General features: G+C 30.3%; 2 protein-coding genes and 1 long non-coding RNA gene across 5 annotated transcripts in view; 2 read left to right on the top strand and 1 right to left on the bottom strand.

Moving 5' to 3' along the window:
• Positions 1–5,822, top strand: part of LOC111421624 (Ret oncogene) — a 62,814-nt gene extending 56,992 nt beyond the window's left edge. For both annotated transcript variants that reach the window (XM_023054812.2, XM_023054796.2), the window contains one exon: positions 26–5,822. In XM_023054812.2, the coding sequence (XP_022910580.1) occupies positions 26–303 (278 nt within the window). In that variant the 3' untranslated portion in view covers positions 304–5,822. The remainder of the gene's footprint in view (positions 1–25) is intronic.
• Positions 5,823–5,995: 173 nt separating this feature from the next.
• Positions 5,996–10,290, top strand: LOC111421614 (probable glutamate receptor). Its single transcript, XM_071195639.1, has 5 exons — positions 5,996–6,767; positions 6,820–6,913; positions 9,299–9,710; positions 9,762–10,052; positions 10,108–10,290. Exons 1-5 carry the CDS (start codon positions 5,996–5,998, stop codon positions 10,288–10,290), a joined length of 1,752 nt encoding a protein of 583 aa, XP_071051740.1.
• A 1,951-nt stretch (positions 10,291–12,241) lies between these two features.
• LOC111428026 (uncharacterized) lies at positions 12,242–15,139 on the bottom strand. Of its 2 annotated transcripts, none has more exons than XR_011642335.1 (3): positions 14,738–15,139; positions 14,455–14,670; positions 12,242–14,306 (listed from the first exon to the last, which is right to left on the bottom strand). It is a non-coding gene; the product is annotated as an uncharacterized lncRNA (long non-coding RNA). The 2 variants fall into 2 exon arrangements; XR_011642336.1 differs by having other exon boundaries at positions 12,242–14,303; positions 14,738–15,067.
• Between the last annotated feature and the right edge of the window lie 3,503 nt (positions 15,140–18,642).

Raw genomic sequence — 18,642 nt, 5'->3', positions numbered from 1 at the left:
GGTATTTTTATAATTTTTTTTTTAGAAAATATCGAAAATTCTAATAATAACAGCCCAGTTGCCCCATCAGTAAATTATTTAGACAAATTACAACAATACGTTAAATGTGGAGAATCGGATAAATTATTAAATGATAACAGCCAAGTTGAATATAATAACATAACCAATGTTGCACTTACCACAAATTTATCTACACAGGGTTACGAAAGTCCAAATAAATTGCCAAATACAACAGAAAGATCTGTTACTCCAACAAATGAATGTCCACAGTATTACACAAGCATGGCTAAACAACAAAATTAAAACCAAATTTAATTTCTTTAAACGCTAGTCAGTTAATACAAATATGTTCTAGTCAGTATAAAGACTTTTTTATGGTGTACATAATCTTGCATTTATAAAAAAAACGCTGCAATAAGCAAAATGAAATTTATTAATTTGCATTGCAATTTTTTCTTTAACGTGCAATAAATGATATTCTAAAATCAACGTATTTTATAATAATTTCTTATTTGTTAAGATTTTTTTTATAACATAGTGTGATAAAGTATGTTTTAAATATATATTAAAGGTTATTTGTTAAATATCGAGTCAAATCTCCGATTTAGTTACGATTGAATACCAAATCTTTTATATTTTTAATTTATATTTAAATACATAACGAAAAGACTGTATCTGATTAAAAAAGTAACGTATATATTTACTATTTATAGTTATAAGTAAATGTGTCTTGTCCCTAAATAAGTATACCAACTGTGTTTTATCAATTGTTTAAACCAATCCATAATTTTGTGTGCTAACCTTATTCGATTGGTATTTCCATAAATATTATATTCATAATTATAAATTAGCTACGGTATAAATTTTTCACTGAATAGTGTTTTGGTAAATATTGTATGTCGTTTATATATTATATTTGATGCAATTATACAGGATGTTATAACTTTTAATCGGGTGATTATAAAACTAAGCAAAATAACATGAAGTTTTTATATAAACTTTCGAGATTTAATCATTCAAAGTTGGGCCTAAAGCTATAAATAAACTGGAAATTTTTAATTTTTGTGGACATAAACTAATGGCGTTAATATTTTTAAGTATAATTTAATATTTTTTAATATTTATCAACATTTACATTAATACCTTGCATATCTTACCACACCAATATTTAAGAACGTTGAATATTCAAGACACTAAATTAAAAGCAGAAAAATAATTCGTAACTTGTTCCAATTCCAACCTTCGTCTTGCAACTTGGAGTTTGGTCAGTATAATTTTTAACTTATTCTTGTAGTTTAGAATTTCAGCAAGTTTGGAATCTGAGCGATGTAACTTCAGACTTATGTTTATGTAAAAATCGACGTAACTACTTCCTTCACCAATTACACCGCGATCGTTTTGCAGTCACAAATTTTTGTTTTAAGAGTTTGTGGTTCAATGTGAGGACGATGGATTTTGAGCGTTCCTAGCACAATTTTGAAAAAGCACAAACATGTTCAATCATGATGGAGTTTTGGGCTTCAAGTTTCCCAATTATAAATTGGAGGTGTCCAATTAATGGCCGGGTATTTACTCATATGGAAACAAAATCCAATATTTTAACTGACTCATTTAAAAATTGTCTAAACATCGAAACGTGTAGAATATTTTGGCCCCAAAAATTCGAATTGTATTTAAATATGATATGGGTTTCTAAGAAGTTCTCATAACGACTCAAAACTCGTCAGAAAATATTTCCTTATACTTAATTATATTTCATAATTCATTACATATTTGAGTAAAAGTAATCACTCATAATTTATAGTTTCTATATTTTTAAAACTTACTCTGTCGCCAACTTGTGGGGAGCAGTACTGAAGTTCAGTGCGACTGTTACTTAAATTGGAAGTTTGCTGATATTCCAAAAGATTCATTATTCCCTTTAAAGTTCCAACATGTTGCTCACCGATTCCGCATCACCCTTTTCGTGCATTCCTTTAAATGCCCCATTAGTTGTTATTGATGGAGCTACCTACTAATCACGATAGTATACAATTATCTTAGAATTTGTTTTCAATACGGTCAGAAAGATGTGATGAGGTAAGAAATCTCAGAGCACCAAGTATCATGAGATGTGTCGAGTCAATACAGATTTGCAGTGATAAAGTTTCACAAAAGTGGAAAATTGGAGCAATACTCCCGTAGAAGCAACCTCGAGTTCTAGCAACCTAGAGATCTGATCTCTCATACAGAAATGGATATCGTCCATAATGACATATACACGTAATAAATACAATATCATGAACAACATTTTAATTTGAAATGAATCAAAATTGCAAGTACCAAATTTTTGATGCATTTATAACCTAGATCACTTTAAGCATTGTACGGTGAACCTCGTTGTTGAATAATAAAAGCCAAAAAATTTATATCACGCCCAGAACGAGTACGATTCAGTACATCAATCGTGTTTTGTATTAAAGATTACAATCACCGGCGAGCAGCAAATGTATATTTCCGATGCACTAGTTATTTATATGACAAGATTGCGTTGCGTTATCTTCAGCAATTGAAAAAATGAAGTCGAGATCGCTTACAGATCAGACAGCTCTGCGATCACGTATATCTTCAAGGGCTTTGATTGTCTCTATTAATGAATGAATGTCAAGTATATGTGAGACCGGGTACTCACAGTGACAAACGTAGGAGAAGTTGCAATAAATTTTATGACATGTCGATCTTTACAGATTTTGATTCTCTATTTGGCTGAATGGTTCCACAATGTATAGGTTCTGTACCAATTGCAACATTTAAATGAAGAACGGTGTTTAAAGGTGATGCAACTCTGATATCTATGATATCTACTATGATAGCTTCAGTCTTAAAAAAGTTAAGTATGTGATGACATAAATATAAAAATTTATACAAGCAATGGAAAAGAAACTGAAGATATTGAGACAACCATGACAACACCATCATATTACTGCAAAATTTACTAAAAGATACGAAGTTGTATAAATCCAAAACAACACGATAAGCAGCGATATCAACAGATAACTTGGTAATACTCTTTGAATTTTTGATTAGTTTTCTACACTAAAAATAAGACTACAGTGAAATTTAGAAAAAAGGTCATAACATGTATTTCTAATATAAAACCTTCCTTCCAAAAACTTTTCTCTGTTACTAGAGTAACTAATGTGAAAATATTTGATACGGTTATCATAACTGAAGATATCCGAGTTCTTTATTTTAATTATTTTTATTGCTTGTCTTGTATCAAAATGTTATAACTTGACATTTTGAACATTCTACAAGTTCATATCACACAAAATTTATTTCTTTCATAATTTGTTATAATATTTTTTTAACATTAATATTAAACTAAATAATTATAAAAACTATTAAACTAAATAACTATAAAAAAGAGCTTCTTATATATCTATAAAAATTCAAAGTTTCCAGATTATTTCCTGATAAAATTTAAATTTAAATGTAATAATTCGTCTCAATTTTGAATGTAGCTATTACAAAAATAATTCAAATGGAATTATTACCATTTATTTATTTATTTAACTTAAAAAGATGAGTTTGTCCTAGAAAAACCTACTAATTAAAAGTTGGAACACTGTATATTTCAAAATAAATGTAGGTGGTCTACCAAACTTCTTGTACAACGTTCTAACACAGGTTTTCAAGGCGAGTGTTTGAAGAATGTTTGTCCTTATAAAAAATTTTACCCACATTAATTCCTTTTTTGCAATCAAGTCTTGAATGTTACTTCAATGTTTAAAAATATCTAAATGTAGTTTACGCATTTCTAGTGTCTCCATTGAATAGAAGAAAAAGGAGACTATATATAAATCCGAATGGGGCAGCACGAAATTTAGATTTCAAAAAATTAATTATAATGTCCTTGCCACCGTGTTTAACATTTGCTTAAACTAGAATATGTTACGTGTTCGTGATAGTAAATGACAGAGTTAGAATGAAAAATTAGAATTAAATTATTAAATCATTGAAATAAATCAAAAATACAACGAAAACGAATAACAATTTTGTTTCAGGTTTGCATTATTTATAACTTTGTAATTTTTATTTGCAATTTAATTTTTTACTCTTACTGTATAAATTTTGAGTAGGCATAGGAAAATTTTGAAGTTAGAACAGCACGATATTGAAATTTTAACCATTTTGTGCCTTAGGCAAGGATTTTTAGTTTCACAAACTGCCTTTCTTCAAGTGTACTCAACATACATACTACAGATAGTGTTCTCATCAACTTTTCATTACTTTTCTTTGCTTGAGTATACAGAACATTCTCAAAAATCTTACTAAAGTTGCAAAGAATGGTAATCGGGGGATAAATGTTTATATCATTCCTTTCTCCCTTCTCTAATACAAGCATAAAGTAGACACGTTTTGCATAGTTTTGAAAACTTGGAGGAAGCAATTGAATACATATATGTGTTATCATATTGTATTACATATATGATAAGAGATAAACAATAAGAGATAAATCCCAGATCTAATAGTTTCATATCTCTGCCTCAAAGACAAGATCAAGTGCACAGATATGATAAAAATAGAAGTGGACAAATTCGCATGATTTTGTAGAATCAAATTCACTCTGTTTCTATGCACAAGAGTGGTACAAGTCGCACAAATTCCAACTACATAAAGTTATGACCAAGTTACTCATGTTCTGCACATCAACCTATAATCCAAATACTTACTAAAAGCAATAACCCTACTAATTAAAACAACAAACTCCGTAGCGTAGTTCTTACAGAAACCACTCCAAACATGCCTCGCAGCTCATCTTCTGTGTAGCTTTGTCCGCATTTTCTAATTAATTTGATTATGACAATTAGGCGAGTAGCAGTTTGCCTATTTTTTTCAATTTTGAGTTTTTCCTTCAAGAAACATTAAAAATTTAGTACAAATTTAGAACAGGTTTTTGGCTTTGAATGAGGTTCATTTAAAATTTCTTAAAGTTACCAAAAACGAGGTTTTTTACAAATGATTAAGAGTCAATGAAAATATGGCAATTCCCCAATATTATATTGAAATAGCTACATATTAATAATACAGGCAACGTTGAGGTACTAATGTTGCATGAAGAAAGAATGTATTATTAGATCACGTTGAACAATCGCACACCCTACTGTTAGCTAAATAGAAGCAAAAATCTTCTGGCCATCTGCAAACAACAATTTCTCATAACCAAAGAAATTAGTAATGTATTATTAACGTATGACACTATATCTGCATACAAAGCAAGAAGCAAGTCGTTAATATGCTTCCTACACGTATACAGAAAATATTTATCATTACACTTTATTAGTTTTCGTACCTAGAGCCAATTTAGATTAAAAAAAATCTGTATCATATTCGCATTAAACATGTGTGGGATGTTGTACAATTTTTTTGTGAAGACTTTCCTATCCAGATTGATAACTTTAAATTTATAAGATAATATAAGTTAAGAAACGTCTAACTCTTAATTTTAAAGTTACCAATCTATATAAAAAGTACTATTTACACGATTTAAAAAAAATTTACGATATTAAATACGATGGTTAAAAAATTTATATCTAAAAATTATATTTATAAAATAAACAAAAAAGATTAAATTTGTGGATAAAAAAATATTGATCACTATAATACTATTAATTGTACAATTTAGTGTATATTCTACCAAGAAATAATAAATAAATTGAATATGTGTAATTTAAAAAAATATTTATAGTTATTTATCGTTATAAATTAATTGTCAAGGTAAATATGAAACCCAATAAATAATAAGTATCGTTCAATGAAACGAACACGTAAATAAATATGATTAAAAAAATATTTTTTAAATGCGTTTCATTTATTGATTATTAACTCAAACAAAATTGCATGTTGAAATGAAATTAATTTTATATAACATTTACACAATTACAATGGTATAAAATCAATTTATTCTTTTTTCTTTCATCACTAAAATTGCATTGATCACCAATTCATCTAAATGAATTCGATTTTGATAACTCTATCAACTATAATAATTGAAAACTATTTGAATAAAGAAACAACAAATTGTTTGTATGTTATTAACGATGAAACGTCGATGTTTGAATATAAAGGTGAATTACCTATCGTATTATTAAACGTTGAATCATTCAAAAGATATCCAAAAATATACACGAAATTTTATTGCGAAAATTTTATATTAAGTACAAAAAATCCCAAACAAGATTTTATTACTGTGGAATCTTCCATAAAACGTGGTCATAATCGATTTAATACCAGAAAATATTTAATTTTACCTACAGAAGGATTTTTAAAAAATACTACGGAAGTTTTTAATTCAAAAGAAATTGATTATGTTTCTGATATAGTTGCGATATTTCCTGATAATAACGAAATCGAAGAAGAAATAACTTGGAAATTGTATACGCATAAATACGTTGGGATTATTAATTTTAATGAAATCTATATTTTGGATGAATGGTTTGGAAAAAATTCCAGTTTTTTGTACGGAAATGATTTATACCCCGATAAATTAACAAATCAACACGGAAGAACTTTAAGAATAGGAACGATAACTTACAAACCATACGCGATCATCGATTATTTCGACGGAACCGAATTAACGGTTGCTTTAGAATTAGCTAAAGTACACAACATGACTTTTATTGTAAAAGATTTTGATGAAGAACTTTGGGGGGAAGCCAGAGAAAATTTTACGGGGATTGGAATTTTAGGGAACATAGCCAAAGATGAATGCGACATCGGATTTGGTAGATAAATTATTAGCGATATTAGTTTTGTAATAAAAAAATTATTTTTAAGCTGGAATGTTTATGTGGTACCACGACTATCACTATTTAGATGTTTCAAAAGCTTTTGTTCGATCTGGAGTTACTGTTTTAGTACCAGGACCAATGTAATAATGAATACCTTTTTCAAAAGCATAATTTAAATTTTTAATAGTGATCTGACAATAATTGCTATAAATACTAAAAAAAAGATTTTGTTTATATATCACTACTTTAACATTTCATTTAAATATTTAGTGGTTCAAACATTTTTTTATTGCAGGATTGTCATCTTGTCTTTGAATGGTAGAACGTATGTATGAGATAGGGCATGAATCTGTGGCATGACATACAAAATTATTGAAAATATGAACAACCTCAAACCATGTTGTAATTATTGGTCATTGACTTTAATTTAGTGTCATTACTATTGATACCAGATGACACGTATTGTTTGTAAATCTTTCTTCTTCTGTTCTGTAATTGATGTCTTATACTGCCATGAAAAATTTTGAAGTTGGAGTCAATACCTTAAGACTTGAAAGAAGATCTTGAAACTCATCACTAAAACATAGTTTGTGTTGCATATTGGGATCATAACAGAGTACCTTAATATTTGTAACTACGCAAACTTTAAAATATTGTGTGTAACTGTATATCTTTGTATAGATAAGAGTTTCTTCTAATTTCTCTAGAGGTTTTAATAGCACTGAATAATTCAATTTCTCCATTTTGTAACTCCATACAAATCCCTTACAGAATTCCATACACATCTTCCAATCGTTTTTGTTTGTTACTTATAGAAACTGGTGCGTTTGCAGTGAATACTTGCCTAAAACGCCTATAGTAGTAGTTACGGTGATGGCAAAGGTATGAGGTAAACAAGTTCGGCAAGACAAACTGCACTGGTGAACAATCTTCAGCTTAGACTTCATAAGCTTCCAAACTTTTAAATTCATTGCAATAGCAATCATATTCAGTATCAATTAGCAGTCATCAAGCAACGTTTATGATGCTAAACGTGAACCATGGAGGATAGTTACCACCAATGATATAAGTCTTAAGGACGTAGCGGCCTAATATGCTGTAAATGTTCCTAAATAATTCCTCACCTAATTCAAAATAACAGAATCAGTTCCAAATAACACATCGTTTTAGTAACAATCTTTTATCGCAACCTCATAGATTAGATATAGACATAATATTATTGAGTTAAATATCATTATTTGTTAATTTGTGTTCAATATATCTTCTACGCATGATGTTTCTTTTTATAAATGATCATGATTGTGTTTCTATCCTTCATCTTTTGCTTTTACGTCTCATGATTAGTTATTGCCTAATATTTTAATATCTGTACCTATCTCAGCATCATATTTTATGTCAGCCCAAGACAGATTACGTAGAATATTGTTTTGTTCCTACCTATGTCACCTACCTATATAATCATGGTTGGATTTCGGACCCTCATCCTTTGATTTTACGCCTTATAATTTGCTACTCCCTATGATATTTTGCTTTTGTACATCATATTTTCTTTTGCACCTGTATGAGGCACACAAGATTGGCAAGACAAGCTGCACTGGTGAATAATCTTCAGCTTAGACTTCATAAGCTTCCACACTTCAAAATTCATTGTAACAGCAATCATATTCAGTATTAATTATCAGTAATCAAGCAACGTTTAGCATCATGCGTAAACCATGGAGCATAGTTGAAACCAATGATATAAGTCTTAAGGACGTAGCGGTCTAGAATCAGCTCCAGATAACACATCGTCTTAGTAACAATATTTTATTACAACTTCATAGATTAGATATAAACATAACGCTATTGGGTTAAATATCAAGTTTAACAGGAGCAATAAAAAATAGTTAGGCGTTGATTTGTGAAGAAGAAGAAAGCTTGCACTCATTGGTTAGAATTTCGCCAAAACTTTGAAACTTCGTCTATTTATTTGCTTTATTTGCTAAGGTTCAGGTTCATTCAATTTTTCCGCAATTTTTTCATTCACTCATGTGCGGTATTGTTTCTTTGAATGCTATCGCTTACCTCATGCATTACCTTACATTTTTCAGATTCACTTGCTGAAAGTGAATCACCCTTACGGCTACTAAACAGATAATAAGAAGGAAAATAATCTTCATTGTTACGATCATACATTAACTTAGATCCAAAATTTGATCTCTGGATCTTCCTTTATCTGACATAGTCTCCTCAATCCATCTTTCAAGATGTTGTGAATTCCTGCTTGGTCACAGCTATGTAATAATAAGCAGCTTTTAACAAAAACCTTTGAAACAAAGAGGTACTAAAAAATGTAAAAGTTACCCCTCTTCAATATGATATCAACGTCTTATTGTTATTTAATCACTCGTTTACCCTAATATACATATTGGTTTCGTTAAATGTTGTCTCGCACTGTAGATCTAATAAAACAGTATAAAAAGTTAATCAGCAGCTATTGCCAGATCACCATCGATTGATTTTCGTTACTTATTTTTTTTTTGTAGATTAGAAGGTGGTTGGTTAACCCCATTCATATCATTTAGTACATCAATGTGGATCGCATGGGTTTTCTCATTAATATTTTCTTTCCTCTCAATCTTCTTAGTTCTATTTTCCAACAATAATCGATTTGATATACGAGAAAACGTAATTATTTCAATTCTCCAAACCGAGGCAATTTTTTTAAGTCAAAACGTGGTTTCAATCCCGAATAAGTTAACACCAAGATTTATTTACGCTTTGTTACTTACGCTTGGTCTAATAGTTGCGACGATTTATAGTAGCGGACTTGCTAGTAACATGACGATACCAAGATACACAAGAATATTAAAAACTAATAAAGATTTCGCTGATTCTGATTTTAAATGGGGCGCTACTGATATTGTTTGGGTTGAATCGATTGCAGATTCCAATTCGGTAATTTAAACAAAAAAAAATTAGTTGGAAATAAAATTTAATTTTTTTAAGGCGGTTCATAAAAAATTAGTTCAAAATTTCGTTATAACCGGAGAAGCTAATTTATCGAAATTGAACAAAGATGAATTTGCATTTGCTATTGAACATTTACAAGAAGGAAATTTTGCTTTGGCTGATTATATAAGTGTCGAAGGAGCTAGACAAAGGCGGATTTTAGAGGAAGATATTTATGCTGGATTTATTGTTTTATACACTAGAAAAGGGTCCGTTTTATTACCTTTGGTGGATGCTTTATTATTGAAAATATCTCAAAGTGGATTGGTACAATATTGGGAATACCATGTAAAACAAATCAAATTAAAGTACGAAATAATTTTTAAATATTATCTAATTTTAGTCTGTTATTAAACATTCCGACAAAACCGTTCAAAGGATAGTTGAATTTTCCACTCAACCACCTAAAGCGCAAATAACACCATTGAAATTTGATCACGTCGGAGGTGCTTTTGCTTTATGGACTTTAGGACTAATATTAGCATTTTGTTGTTTTCTTTATGAATATTATTGGCAACAAAATTAATAGCGGCATACAAATATTTTTGAATCCTTATCACTGGTGTAAGCAACACAGTTTAAAAATTAAACTTGATGCCGTTGTAGTAAGTACTGTGTTCTGGACGCATCATTTGATTCTTTGTATTCACCGTAAGTAAAATAATGTAATTGTAATTGAATAAACTATTTAAGCTATTAATTAGTACATGATAAATGATAACGTACTCTTATACACGATAGTGTATTTTCATCAATATTTTCTTCTGGACAACTGGTAGCACAAGTGGTTATGTGGTGCTTCTCACCACTTGTATTGGCTACCTTTAGCGCAACGTTCATCACCTTAATATGACGATTACAATCCTTTATTGCGGGCTCTATATCTTCCCCTTCAGCACTTACAACTGTATTTCCTCTACTAGTCTTGAAAAAGATAGGATTTTGCCTGATGTTGAAGCTATTCTAGAACAACGAAGATTGCGGCTATAACTTCTCGCATGAGATGCAGGATAATAATAAGTTTTGTCTAATATCATTGATTATACTACTCCAGATTGCTAACCATATGTATAAAATCGGCAACTGTATATGTTGGGTTGCATCACGCACTGTTTATTCTCAAAAAGAGAATAAATGTAGATAAGTGAGATAGAGTCATAATAAGAAAAGAGACGATCAATTAGCCCCGACCTCAAAGGACGTCACCTATATATATATATATATATATATATATATATATATTTTTTTTTTACCATAGGTTGATGATCTCTCAAGCTCCGCATTATTTATTTAAAAAGATTAAATTTAGGAATAAGGATGTAAATGCTCGTCAAATGAGAACGCGTTGTCTTATTGTACCACCTGCCCATAGAACTTCATTATTTCAAAGATCTTTCTCTTATCATATCTATAAGTCCTATAACCTCATTATGGAATCGGATTGGACGGCCAATGTCTCGGTTTTCAGGTCTCGCCTTTTTAGACGAATGTTTGATTCACAGACTGAGGCATTGAGACGAGGTGTTGCCTTATCTCAATGTGCTGCTGGATACGCGTCATAGCTTCCCTTGTTTTTTTGCTTTTTCTTGTTTCATCCATTTCTTTTTTTTTATTTGGCTACAAGATTCATTTTATGCTTTTTTTATGATGCTTACTGTTTAGTTTTATTATATTATATATATATTTATTTTTGGTTATTTACTTTATTTATTTTATTTTTAGTTACATATTCTTAGATATTGGTGCCATAATCAGTACTTATAAATGCGAATTTATTGTTTCTGTTTTTTATGTTTCTTATTGTGCTCTTTATTCTCAAATTTACTTGGCTTTATTTTGTTGAGGTTCCAATGGAAGAACAGGAGCTTCGGCTTCCTGAATTGGCGCCTTGTGGTTTGTACCAAAAAAGAATAATTCATGTTTAATTTTCTTTTTTTTTCTGCAATTTGTATTTTGTTTTTGGTACAATAAAGTGTATTATTATTATTATTATTATATATATACACTGTATCTAAATGACATCAAAGAAATAGCATCTGAAAAAGTTTTCTTCATTTCTCTCATTATCCGAGGAATAAAATGCTTTCACTTTGCTCAAGGGTTTAATGTTTAAGGGTCGATAGCTAACAATTAATACATAAAGTTCATTGGTGTTACTTAGATACAATCGTTACTATTTAAAATTCTCCTTAGAAAGAATCTTAAAAACGCACCAAAATGAAGTAGGACTAAGAAACATTTTACTGAAGGAAATAATAACAATATTTAAATGTGGAAATGTCTTTTAATGTATCTTGTTTAGTGATTTGAGGGCGTGAATTGGCGCACGCATCTATTAAAGAAAAAAAAATTAAATAAAATAAAAGTTATGTAAAGCAAACGCTAGGGCCTCCGTGCCTAACCGTGGGATCTACTATTGAAACAAATTATGAAAGAAATAAATAAATATAATCTATTTAAATAAATTAAAGAAAAAATACAATATTTAAGGCATATATTCGAACATAGACGCTACAATACTAATTATTATAAATTATCTTATCGCATATACTCTAATAACGACTACTTACATAAACTAATTTAGGTACAAAAATAAAAATAAAAAATTCTTATTAGCGGTAATGGTGAGGAAAACGAGAATAAATAAAGAAAACTTAGCGTAAATCTAGCTTAAACTATGGGCACAAACGAGAGAAGAATCATGTTTAAAGAATCTGCCAGTTCCAAGATTCCGGAGGAGACTGAAAGCTATTGTCACGGAAAATCCGATATATACCATTGACATGTTTTTCCAATTTAATGTTTGAATTCAATTTGTATTATATCACAATGTAATTATTGTTAAATTGACGCACTCTATGCTTTTTTGTAAAATGGAGAAATAAAATATTATTATTAAAATATTAAAAATATTATTCCTTGTGGAAAATATATTGAATACTTCCATATCTTGAGCTAGTGTACCATATGTACATATGAATAGAACATTCGTGCAAAATTATTTAATATTAAAATAGTATTATTTAAGTGTTTGCCGAACCTATCCTCTGATATCGACTCCTTCCGCTGACAGAATGAGAGTCATTCGGCTTGGGCATACAGCATATCAATCCTATTATTCCACGTGGAAAATAACCATGATGCAACTATACCCACTTCATAGGCATGCTGGAGGGTTTGGAAGCCTCGCTAACGACAATGCCTCCATGAAAGTACTAACTCTCATTGAGATCAGAGCATCATGGTTATTTTCCACGTGGAATAATAGGATTGATATGTAGTATGCGCAAGCTGAATGACTCCCATTCTATCAGCGGGGGAGTCCATATCAAAGGATAGGTTAGGAAAAACACTTAAATAATACTATTTTAATATCAAATTATTTTGCATGATTATTCTATTTACATATACATATGGAAAACTAGCAGATTCAGATATGGAAGTGTTCAATATACTTGACACATAATTATTCAGCCAGACGCAAGCTTTCGTTTGAGATATAGAACATTAAAATCGGTCAAACCGTTCATTAGTTATAGCGAATTTAATCAAAATTATTTTTTTTCTAACTAGGGGCCAGACTTCCAGTCGATAGATACGTGGAGTCATTTAAATGGTAGGTTAGGCAAACACTTAAATAATAGTATTTTAATATCAAATTATTTTGCACGAATATTTTAGTTATACGTATATATGCAATTTTTATTATAATTCCTCGTGGAAAATATATTGAATACTTCTATATCTTGAGCCAGTGTACCATATGTACATATAAATAGAAAATTCGTGCAAAATAATTGAATATTAAAATAGTATTATTTAAGTGTTTGCCGAACCTATACTTTGATATTGACTCCATCCGCTGACAGAATGAGAGTCATTCGGCTTGGGAATACAGCATATCAATCCTATTGTTCCACGTGGAAAATAACCATGATGCAACTATACCCACTTCATAGGCTTGCTGGAGGGTTTGGAAGCCTCGCTAACGACAATGCCTCCATGAAAGTACTAACTCTCATTGAGATCAGAGCATCATGGTTATTTTCCACGTGGAATAATAGGATTGATATGTAGTATGCGCAAGCTGAATGACTCTCATTCTATCAGCGGGGGAGTCCATATCAAAGGATAGGTTAGGCAAACACTTAAATAATACTATTTTAATATCAAATTATTTTGCATGATTATTCTATGTATATGTATATATGGAAAACTAGCAGCTTCAGATATGGAAATAGCCAACGTTCCACATTGGAGCACCAGACTCATCCGCGAGTCCAGCGAAATAGAGAAGAACGGTACCTTCAACAAGAGAGATGACGCCCTGCACTTGTCAGCCATTTGGAAAACGGTCCTACACCGTCCCCGATCCGGAGCAGCCTTCCTGAGGGAGGGGATTTTGGGCAGACCATAGAGTTTGGGGCACCTGCTTGATTTTTCCCGAGGGATTAAGGTTTTCTTGATCTCGGGGCCTATTGGAGATGCCTCTATTATCGATTTGGTGGTTTTTTTCCAGGTAAGTTGTATGGTTTTTTGCTGCTAAAAAAATTAAAAGTCGTATAAACGATGAAAATATTTTATTTCGGTGCTATCTTCGAAGATTTCGAACGATTATCGTTCTTCTTCAGGCAGGACTAAGGAACATTCAGATATAACAAAAACACAGATAAAAAATATATATAATTACCGTCGGTGTAGGAGCATCGAGAGTGAAGAGAGTATTGTTTCAGAGTATTTCTTCAAAAAGATTCCGTTTACGAAAAATTCAAATGTAAAAAAACTTGAAGAGTAAATTGAAAAATCCAAAAAATTAAAATGGCGTTTTTCTATTCATCGTAAATCTCGTTTTTCAAAGTGTTTAAAAATAAATGTTAAAAATTAACGACAAAACAAATTACCAAACCTATAGAGAAAGAACCATAATAACTAAATATAAGAAATCAAAAAAGAAAGAAAATTTTTAAACTTACAATTAACACGTTAAAATTTCCTTTAAAATTAAATAACTTGAGTCAACATGATGAGGGATGAAATGGGACTGAAGGTCATAAGGAACGTTCGCCAGATGATAAAGGTGAAAGAGTGAGGGAAAACGAGTGGGAATAAGAACGTCAACATAAAATCTTTCCATACTAAATTAATTCTTCGCATCATTAAAAATCTGAAACATAAAATTAAAATAGAAAATCGTATTGTTACCATGGGAGACAAAAATGCAGGCCTCGTTGAGTTGGATAAAGAGTCATACATAAAAAAGACATCAACTTTTTTCAAAGAAAGTAACATTTTAAAAATTAAGAATAATTTTATCTTTGTTTGTTTATTTATTTATTTATCTTTATCTCTCTAGCTCGACCTCTAGCTCTTCCAGGGATGCGTTCTTCTTCCGAAAGGTTTTCTTCTTAGAAGAAACAACATATGCTTGTATAAAGCTAGATCTACACGATACGCGAACTGGATCGCCACTTCATTGAAGTATATCTAGCCAAGTACCCCTACCTCAAGTACCTCTATCTCTATCTCAAGTGCCTCTATCACTACCTCAAGTATCTCTATCTGAAGTACCTCTACCTCAAGTACTATAATAAATGTTTCAATATTTTATTTAGGATGGACTTTAATGGAAATCCTCTACTCTCCGCTCAAGCTCGACCTTTTAATATATTTTGTTTCCGTGCCTTTTAACCCCTTATTACTATATTATTTCAAAATATTAATAAAAGATAAAGCTTGTTTACAATTAAAGACCAATAATTTTAGGTTTAATAACTAGTTTTAAATAATAATTATAGATATTTAAAGCAAATAAACTAAAATAAACTCCGCCTGCGACGTTAAGCCCGCCTTTACCAACTTTTTCCGTAGAAACTGGTGGAAACAATCTGTCAGTTATCTCGGGATTTCCCCAAGTACTTAACTTAAAACCAGATAGAACAACTCTTAAAATTGTTCAAAGTATTGAAAAAAATTCTCTAAAAATTAATATTATTTTTTAATGAAAATAAACTTGTAGAAACAACCGGTTTTTACGGAAAACGTATAATGTTTTCATACAATAAAATTTTATTTATTAATTAAAAAAGAAATATTAAACAATTTTTATTATTAGTACAAGAAAATATAAGAGGGGTTTATAAGAGATTTATATAAGAAATATAAATCAAAAATAGTGCTGCCATCTCTTAATCATATCCATTATTATTATAAAATCCACCAGCGCCCCCATAGCGGACAAATCCAAAAATAACACTTTACGCGTTACCAATTTTTACGTAGCGGTTAGCAGTCTGGTATAAAATAGTCAATGCTCATATCAAAGCCTTACATATGTTACAGGTAAAGCGTGCATTTCAGTTAATGAACACATTAGCCAGTCAATGTATACATAAACGTAACGTTTTAGTGAAAGTATTTACCAGTCATAGAGTGTATACATTTACTAGTGAATGTGTATATAAACTAGGCAGTGTATGCATATGCTAAAGTTAGTAAAAGTTATAACAAAGAAAATTTACGGTATAATTTAATGGAAGGGATTGCATGTGATGCAAGTAAGTATAATAGTAACCATTTTTTGGGTTGGGTTGAGTTTCGTTATGTAATATACTAGTAAACCTACTTTAACCTTTAACTGGGCGTCATTAGTAATTGTATACATCAACTAGTAAAAGTTTACATTTCGTATTTTATATACACATTAACTAGATGAGTTTGTTAATGTATGCATTGACTAGACAATGTGTACATTCACGGAATGAATGCTGTAACTGTAACATATACACATTCTAATGAAAGAAACAAGTTTTGATAATTATTATAATTGGGAAATAATTTTTGATAATCATTAAGGCCCACTTTTACCACCTCTTGATAAATTTAACCGATAGATAAATTGGAGCTCTTAACCAATGAGAGCGCTTAAAACCGCTGTAACCATGGTAATTATCTATCGGATAAATTTATCAAGAGGTGGTAAAAGTGGGCCCAAATCGAAATTCTTTAGTGAATTTTAAGGGTACTTCGATATGTGAACCATGGGCGACTTCGGCTCCCCTAAGGAGCTACACCCCTCCAAAAATGGCGGAAAATTTTGGTTTAATTTTTTTTTCTTAAAAACCATAAACGCTAGAAAAATGAAATTTGGGGAATATGTTTAACTCATAATAGGGCACGTTTTGACCCTATTTGTACTTTCAACCTACCCTTCTAAACTATTAAATGTAACTATCCCCTTTACATTTTTGCTAACATTTTTTTATGCAGATGATAAATACATTGGAAAAATTTAGATTAAATTTATTCTATTCAGTTAGATAGATAAAACTATTCTAAAACTTTTTTGTCTCTCTGATGTTCGTCTAAAATTTAATAATTTCTGAGAAATAGTGGTAATAGGGTGGTAATAAATAGTAAAATAATGGTAAGATGTTGTTAATTGTTAGTCACGCTATAACTAAAGAACGGTTTGACAGATTTTAATGTTATATATCTCAAATCTTGCGTCTGACTGAATGTAGAACTTATAAACGTTAAATCAACATAACATTGTAGTACATGAAACTGTAAGTGCAGTTTTCTCGAAACATCCTTGTTACATCTGGTTAACACGATTCCTAAAAAACTACTCATTCGATTGACTTGAAATTTGAACTGCACTTTCAGATACCATCGTTCTATCGTATGATCTAAAGAGAAACTGATACGATATATACATGTTTCTTTTTGCAATAAACTTATCGATTTGAAGAACAAAATAGAAAATAGAAAAGAACATCATTTGATTTTTGAGTTTTAGATCATTTGAAGGATAGATATTGTGTCAACCAGCAACTTAGACAATCCACGCACCAACTTGGTTGAGGGACAATGTAAAGATTATTATCTATAAACAATACTTTTTAAATGAGTAAATATATCATGAAAACATATGCAAAAGATTAAATTGAAATACCACATAATTTGACAGCAAAAAATTCCCAAAGAAATCATATTGATACAAAAAAAAGAGACTCCCGCATTAAAAAGCTTGAATTAGATTATACTAGTACTATTTGGAGTGGTTTACAATCAATTTCAAATTATTTCATGTTTTGGCAATGTTGATAATTAAAGCTTTCCCTTGGATTTTACTTCGAAGCTAAGCTGGAAAGAAAAGATAAATTAATTTATTGTGAACAAAAAAATGAATTAATACGATACCTTTTAACATCCATAAAATAGCAATCCGATGATCTCAACTATATCACATCACTAATATCGCCTAACACTTAGTATAAATATAACACGTATTTATCACTTAATTCAAGTAATAAATTTTATTTTTCTAAACTGCTTTATCGCCCTTCAATGCCCGCACATCAACTAAAATGCGTTATTACCGAATCAACTTCCAAACATCCCCTCCTTAATTTATTATGTGAAGAAGGAATACTGGAGGTGAATAAACAAAAAATGTAAAGACGGCGGGGCCAAGCGGTTTTAAATCGTTTTTTGGTTTTAAAACTCAACCTTTCAATAAAAAATTACTCGTTTTCTCGAAACATTTCAAATAAAACTTACGTCATTTTACTAAAATAAAAGGCACTAATCGAATTTCAATGTTTAACACTTCCTGCGAAAGAATTAGGTGCCCAACAAATTATTAAAACGAAGCAGCCAAGATGTTGGATTATGCATCATCCCTTATTTTTTGTGTCATGAAATATAAATTTAAAAAAAATTGTATCTCAAGAACGAATGGAGATGTTATCATGAAATAAAGAATATTTTAAAGCAAATTTAATGAAGATTTAATGCGCTATATATAATTTCTTATTTTCTATAACCGCGAATACCCGATACAGTTAACACATAAATAAATAGCGTGTTATAATTA

Source organism: Onthophagus taurus, chromosome 1, assembly GCF_036711975.1.
Source record: "Onthophagus taurus isolate NC chromosome 1, IU_Otau_3.0, whole genome shotgun sequence".
In the NCBI taxonomy this organism is placed as follows: domain Eukaryota; kingdom Metazoa; phylum Arthropoda; class Insecta; order Coleoptera; family Scarabaeidae; genus Onthophagus; species Onthophagus taurus.
The sequence above is the reverse complement of the archived record's forward strand: the minus strand, read 5'-3'. Positions and strand labels throughout refer to the sequence as shown.

Coding starts and splice junctions, on each gene's coding strand:
- LOC111421614 (XM_071195639.1), top strand. CDS start 5,996: ATGAATTCGATTTTGATAACTCTATCAACTATAATAATTGAAAACTAT. Junction 6,914..9,298: donor GTTTTAGTACCAGGACCAAT/GTAATAATGAAT, acceptor TTTTTTTTGTAG/ATTAGAAGGTGGTTGGTTAA. Junction 9,711..9,761: donor CGATTGCAGATTCCAATTCG/GTAATTTAAACA, acceptor AATTTTTTTAAG/GCGGTTCATAAAAAATTAGT.